Source organism: Mastomys coucha, unplaced genomic scaffold (genome assembly GCF_008632895.1).
Source record: "Mastomys coucha isolate ucsf_1 unplaced genomic scaffold, UCSF_Mcou_1 pScaffold9, whole genome shotgun sequence".
Classification (NCBI taxonomy): Eukaryota; Metazoa; Chordata; class Mammalia; order Rodentia; family Muridae; genus Mastomys; species Mastomys coucha.
In genome coordinates this window covers 65,341,688-65,349,091 of record NW_022196915.1, presented here as the reverse complement: position 1 = coordinate 65,349,091, position 7,404 = coordinate 65,341,688, and the positions used below count along the sequence as shown (strand labels likewise).

Genomic DNA, 7,404 nt, shown 5'->3' with positions numbered 1-7,404 from the left:
GGTTTCCAAATCCTCGGTTCGTGGGACCCCACGCAAGTAGGAGCTGCGGGACGGCATCCTACACCTGAGTTCAATTCCCAGCAACCACATGGTGGCTCACAACCATCTGCAATGGGATTCAATGCTCTCTTCTGGTGTGTCTGAAGACTGCAACTGTGTACTCATACACATAAAATAAATAAATAATTCTTTTTTAAAAAAGAAAAAAGAAAGAAAGAAAAGAAATTGAGACACAAATGACTTCACTAACCCAGCACACCATTCTTCTGCAAGTCAGGTGGTGTCTGTCTGTCTGTCTGTCCTGATTTACTTTCCATTGCTAGGATAAAGACTGTGACCAAAAGGAACTTGAAGAGAAGGGTTTATTGCATCTCACAGCTTTGAGCCTCTCACTGAGGTATGTGAGGGCAGATTCAAGCAGGAACCGGAGGCAGGAGTTAAAGCACAAGTCATGGAGCAACAAAGCTTACTGGCTTGCTTTCCACTGCTTACTCAGCCTGCTTCCTTAAAGAACACAGGACCACCCACAATAGGCTGGGCTATCCCACAATCACTAACCAAGAAAATTCACCACAGACCAATGTGATGAAGGCAGTTCTTCAATTGACTTCAGTTTGTATCAAATTAATAAAATCTAACCAGCTCTGCCTGTTACCAACAAAATTAAATATGGCCCTTATCAAGATGCCAATTAATATAAATCAACATATTATTGTTGACATATAATTTAGAAGGTCTGGAAAGACATAATTGACATTGCTTACACTCCAACAATAATTAACGCCCAACTGGGGAATAGGAGTCATATTAAGTTACTTAATATTAAGCAATATTTAGTTGAGAGAACAGCTCAAGTCATTAAAGAGTATCTTTCCGAAGAGTTATCAAATTCTGTAACCTGATGTCATGTTGAACAACTAAGCACTGTAATAACAGAAAGGTTTAAAGAAGCATCCAGGGGGGTTGTTGCAGGAAAGTAATATAAAAATAAAACTTCTAGGAGAAAAGGCATATTCACATGAAATCATAAAGTGCACGTAAAGCTGGAATACAAACAGAGGGAGATAAAGGAAGAAGGAAGAGCTGATGGCCAAGAGCCATCAGACACTGACAAGCCAACCACTGGGGTCCTCGACTTCCACTAAGAGACAGTTCAAAAGAATATGAAATAGAAACCATCTAAAATGTCAGTGTTTGCAGTCTACTAGAAACAATACCCTTTGCTACCGTTTGTACCAATAAGGAAAAACTCTAGGTAGCCCCCTAAAGATGTACAAAACACACATATTTGCAAATCCTCCCAGCAGATGAGGAAATGTTTGAAGATCTGAAGACTGCTGTTTAGTTTCCAAGAGTGCTTTTCTTGTTAGAGGGTGGATGTTTTAATCATCACTATATCCTGTGCCAAATATAATATTTCAAACTCTAGATATTCAGCAAATGTTTGACAAGTGAACAAGTGATTACTTTTAAATTAACCACTGTCTTCTGAGATACTGTTTTTAAGCCCTGAATAGTAATTTTCCTGCATCTTTTGAACACATACTATCTACAGGTCAAGCCATTTGAAACACATCTATTTAAATAAGGTGGTTTAAGGTGGAATATGAAAACCAATGTGTAACATAATTTATGCAGAAGAAGCCAATAAGGGCTTTTCTTGGGGACAACCTTTTTGTTAATTCTAATTTAAGAATTTTAAAGTCAGATGCAATCACAAGTGTGAATAATCCCAGAGGGGTGCCACAAGTTCCAGGCATCCCAAGGCCCCATTGCAAGACTTTACATCAAAAAAGCAAATAATTAAAGAAAACCCCATGTAGTGATCCACACCTTTAATCCCAGCCCTCAGAGGCAACTGGCTCTCAGTGAGTTTGAGGCCAGCCTGGTCTGCACAGTGAGTTACAGCCCAGCCAGGGCTACATAAAACCCTGTCAAGAAATACAAAGAGACAGGGCAGGCATGGAGGCCCAGCCAGGGCTACATAAAACCCTGTCAAGAAATACAAAGAGACAGGGCAGGCATGGAGGCACACCTTCTAATCCCTGCACAGCAGAAATAGGGAAGGCAGAAGGATCAAAAGTTCAAGGACAGCCTTGGCAACATACAAAGTTTGAAGCTAGACTAGACTATGTAAGACCTGCCTCAAAAAAAAGTATTTGGGTGGGGGGGGGGGCAGTGGACTTAAAACATAGGCTACGCAGTGACTACTGCTAGAGCAATAGTCTACTTTAGAATAATTGCTACTACTAGAATAACGCGAGTAGCCAGAATGAGCCCATTTTAGAAGTACAAAAACAGTATCACTGATATTTAACTGCACTTATACAGCAAATACGCACATAAAACACTTATTAGCTAAATCCATGTATTGTACAAAATTGTCACAGATATCTATAGTCAATTATTATATGCTTCTTTTAAGACATGGATGAAATTTTTAATTAAAAAGAATTCAAGGTTAAAACCTTCCAAATGAAATTAAATTTAGAAAATATTTAAAGTAGGAAGTTTTAATCTTAATTCCTAGAATATTTCTTATTTAAAGGGATTTCTCAAAGGTATAAAAAAAAAAAAACTTCTATGTTTAAGACAATAAAAAAGTAACTAATCTTACAGGGACCCGTTTGGCAACTCACTCTGTAGACAAGACTGGCCTCGAATTCAGTTATCCATCTGCCTCTGCCTCCCAAGGGCTGAGACTGAAGGTGCCTGGATTTGATTGTGTGTGTGTGTGTGTGTGTGTGTGTGTGTGTGTGTGTGTGTGCGCGCGCGCGCGCGCGCTTCCTTAAAATGTTGCTACAAACCATTCAGAAGGCAGAGGCAGAAGGTTCTCTGTAATTTTAAGGCTACCTACACAGGGAACTCCAAGACAGCCAGGATTATATAAAAAGACCCTGATAAATAAATAAATAAATAAATAAATAAATAAATAAATAAAATGCTGCTGCTACAGTGATAATTTTAATTTAATTGTTTGTTAATCCCTGAAAAAAGAAAAAAAGGTTATTCTGTCCAAATACTTCAGGATCTTCACCAATCTCCAAACTGCTATATATTAGTATTTCAGTGTATATACAGTAATTCTGTGGTTTTATGCTTATAATACAGACTAGAAACCATGGATTCTATTAGTGAGCACACTAAACTTTTACCACACTTGGCACTCAGTTCTGTGAACCTTCCTCAGGATACAATCACAATGTTAAAGTCAACTTGGACTTTATGTTGAGGATACCTTTGTACTTTGAGTCCTACACAATGAAAGAAAGCACAAGCTATTTGACTTTTTAACAAGTAAATCGAGCCAGTCACAGTAGCTTAGTTACACTCAATCACCAGCTGTCAACTGCTCAGAACAGGCTCAAATAAAACAAGTGCTGAGCATAACCAAGCTGTTTCCACCTCTTACTTCTGTGATCTGTGAGCTGCTGGCCCACATTGTCCAGCAGGTCTCTCTGGGTACCTTCTGCTTTGAGCTGCCAATTTAATTAAACACAAATTGTTTTGAGTTTTATTTTAGCAGCAGCATGGACGAGCTGCTCAGCTCAGGGTTCTCAACTGTGATAGTTCTGACATTTTGGAATGGTAATTTCTTTGTTTTGAGATGTTATCCTGTGCTGTCGACTCGCAGCCACAGGAGCACCCTAGTCCCACTGATGCCAATAGCATCCCTCTCAGTGTATATACATATAGATGTACATACACTGTTCATCTCAGGTATTGCCAAAGTCCCCAGGGTACAGGGAATCACATGAGGTCAAAACCAATAGTTCAGTGACACCACTTTTGCTTTTTTGTTGTTTTTTGTACTAAAGACTGAATCCAGGGCTTTGCACATGCTAGGCAAGCACTCTCTCACAGAGCTATATTCCCAGCCCACATCATTTTTTAAGAATAATGTAAAATTTAGAGCAGATAAAAAAAACTAAATGTATCAACACTGTTGAACTAAATGTATCAACAAATGTATCTGATGTCTATGTGTTCCTGATATGAATCTTTCTAATGATTTATAAGGTTACAACTGTTCTAGAATCCTATTGTTAAATTCTTTAATACACAACCAAGCCAGGAGAGCCTCAGAGTCTAATACTCTGCTGTAGGTCAAAGTAGCCAATGAATTCCAAAAGGTGCAATATCCGGTAAATACAGAGATAAGACTAAACCATAATAGTCATTCTCAGCTGAAACCAGAATTCTGAATTTTTCCTCCCCAAAGTCACATGACTATTGTTATTATGGCCCAAGGACAATCTTTAAGTTGCAAAACATATATAAGAATGAAAATCTTTTTTACTGTTTTTATATAAAAATATTTAAAATAGACATTTTATATGTTCATGAACAAGAAACTGATAAAATCAAGTATAGGGATAAATGTCTGAAACTAATACCTAATTTAAGTGATCATAAAAGGCAATATTATACTAATGTTCCCAATCATGGATAAATTATAGAAAAATATATGATCTAATTTGCACAAATAATTACCTGTACAGTTAGATATATATGATCTGACAGAACCAATGCAAAAAACTGATGATTATTGATTGATGTGTTGAGGACTGTTTCATAGGATTTATTTTTCAATTTTCTAAATGAAAGACAGTTTATATAGGAACATTTTACTGTTTGCATCAACAGATCTATTTCACACAGAGACATCATAAGGAAAAGGCTGTAAAATCTACAGAAAAGACAGCCGTGGGTTGAGAGAACTGTCTCCAAGCTCATCGATTTCTGAGATCCAGTCCTTCTGAGCCAGCTAGCCCCATCTACGATGTCACAGTGATCCATCAACTCCTCCGTGAAGTGATAACCTCCTTGCTGACTGACCATTTGTTTCTAAAACATTGAGATACCATGACTACTAATTAAAGGATACAGATAAAGAATTTACAAGTTATAGATTCCACTTCATCCGATGGAAAAGGATGAAAAGCAGGAGCTGTGAGAGTTCGTTGGGTTGTTTGAGGTAGGTTTGGGGTGGTTTGGTTTGGGCCTTTTTGAGACAGATTCTCTCTACATAGAGCTGGCTAGGCAGGACTTGTTAGAGACCATGCTGGCCTTGAACTCACAGTGCTGGGATTAAAGTTGCCCAACTTTGTTTCTACTTGTTACATAAGTGGCCTTTTCCCCCTTAGTATCAGGCTTAGTAAAGGTACTATCATGAAAGCCAGCAAAGCAACTGCAACCTCTCACAAAAACACTCTCCATGAACTTTAACCTAGTGAGCCACTGAATGGTTGTTAGGTACAATGTGTTGACAGGCACCAAAGGAACCTGCAGACAGGACAAGCAGGCATACAGTTCAGGAGAAGAAAAGTCTATAACTTGAGTTTGTTTTCCATGTACTTGGTTCTTTCGTCACACTGCTAGGAAGCAATGACAACTGAGGACAAAGTGAGTCTGGTCACATCCTGGAGTACAGTGGAGAGTCCTTTCAGCATCAACACTGATCCATCGCGGCCTGCTGCTTCCTCTGCTGCTACACTGGCTTGTGTATGACCTCTGGTTCCAACAGTGCCACTCTAACCTTGAAAGCCTTAACCTTACGAGTCTCGATAGCCAAGAGTTAACCTTTCATTCTGTCATAAGGGCTCTTACTTGTGCCCAGGTCTCTGGTGAACCCACAACTTTGTTTATCCACAGTTCTCAGCTTCGGTGTTAGAATACTTGTTATAGCGAGGCATATCAGTACAAAAAAAATTTTTTTTTCTCATTTTTTAAAAACCTCTTTTCAATGAAACATTCTATCTGCTGACTCGTGGCCCTGATAGCTAGCTAGAGAATACAAAACAAACAAACAAAACAAAAGCAAAATAAACGGAGTCTACCCAAAACTGCTCAAGCCCAAGGCCTGTCAGATTGTGCCACATTCTACCGTGACATCTGCCTTCTATGACAAGAGTGTATTATCATCTGGACTGGTGAATTGATGGATTTATTAGATGAGATGACATTATCAGGAGAGGATACACACAAGGAGGTGAGCCTAGTGAGACAAAGTAGATTCTATCTTTGAAAAGTAGGCCTTATCCTTGATTCCTCTCTCTCTGCCTCCCTGAGAGAGCAGCTTCGCTTGCTAAGTCCATTTGCCACCGTGAGTTTCTTCCTCCTATTCGGGCCACAGCGATTGAAGTATCATGAATACACTAAAACATCTGTAACTGTGAGCCAAAAGAAATCTTTCCTTGTTTCAGGTTTTTTGAATTTTTTTCACAGATGAAAAGTGAGTAACAGAATGGAAAGCTAAGAAATGCTCTAGAAGTTATAGGACTGGCAAGTTTTGAGTTGCAATCTCATGGTGTGATCCTCAGGAAGGCACTTTGTTTTTTCTTTCTGGGACTGATTAATCCCAACTATAGTAAAAGGTTTTAACTAAATCTATGACTTTCAGTTAAGAGTGCTTGAAACTGAGTGCTTGAAACTGAGTCTTCTGTTAAAAGTGAGAAGGAACGAGGGTACAAGTTCTCCAGCAAGAATGTACACGTGTCTGTGGCATCACAAGCCCTAGTTGGCTCAGGACACAAAGCCGGCTACCAAGCCCTTGGGAGTCAAAGATCAAGGTCAACCGCGGGTTTTAACAGCCCCCAAAAGGCTGCTGCATAGACCTCTTGAGTGTCCTCTACTCTAAGTTAGGATTCTTGTAGTAAAATCTCCAGTGGAAGAAGAAAGCTGTGTTCAGAGACCTTGGTCAGGACCCCTCAGGTTTCTGAGTGGAGCCCAGGGGGCGCCAGCGCCTTGCCCCACATCACACAGCAGCTAGGGCAGCAGCAGCAAAGCCAGAGCACCCAGTTACCTGAGTCGGTCACCCCAGCGTGCATCAGTCTGACCTCCAGCCGCTGCTGGTCCCCGCCCGGCCTGCCCCGCAGCACCTGCCTCAGAAGCAGCCGCACGCGCCGGGAGGCCACGTCCCCAAGGCCGCCCGGGGCTCCGAGGAGGAGGAGGCGTGACTGCATGGCGCAGGAGGCACGGCGGCGTGGGACCTCCGGGGGCTGCAGGGACAAGCGCCGTCCCGAGACGGGACAGGAGGCGGTCGGCGAGCGGGACAGGAAGCGACGGGGAGGCGGGTCCGCCGGAAACTCCTTCCCCCGGCTCACCGGGTTTCGCCGCTGTGTGGGACCGGCCCAGGGCGGAGGGCAGGCCGAGCGCCAGCCGGTAGGATCGGCTACCCGGGACCAGCGCGCCGCCCCGGGCGTGGTCACCCCAGAGACGTCCTAAGCTGGGGAGATGCCAAAGACCTTTAGCACAGTTGAGCGCTTGCCCTGTTTCTTTCTTGGCTGCTAGCCCACTGTGTTATGATGCACTGCGTGGGCTTTCCCCTCAATACTGCTTCAGATCTTTTTTCAGAATTGAGAAAATATACAAGAGATTCTGGAACTCCACCTGTTTTAATTC

The 7,404-nt window shown here is 41.6% G+C and overlaps 1 protein-coding gene across 1 annotated transcript in view; it reads right to left on the bottom strand.

Moving 5' to 3' along the window:
• Positions 1 to 7,166, bottom strand: part of Vwa8 (von Willebrand factor A domain containing 8) — a 349,402-nt gene extending 342,236 nt beyond the window's left edge. The window contains exon 1 of the mRNA XM_031362757.1: positions 6,806 to 7,166. Within this exon, the coding sequence (XP_031218617.1) occupies positions 6,806 to 6,965 (160 nt within the window). The 5' untranslated portion in view covers positions 6,966 to 7,166. The remainder of the gene's footprint in view (positions 1 to 6,805) is intronic.
• Between the last annotated feature and the right edge of the window lie 238 nt (positions 7,167 to 7,404).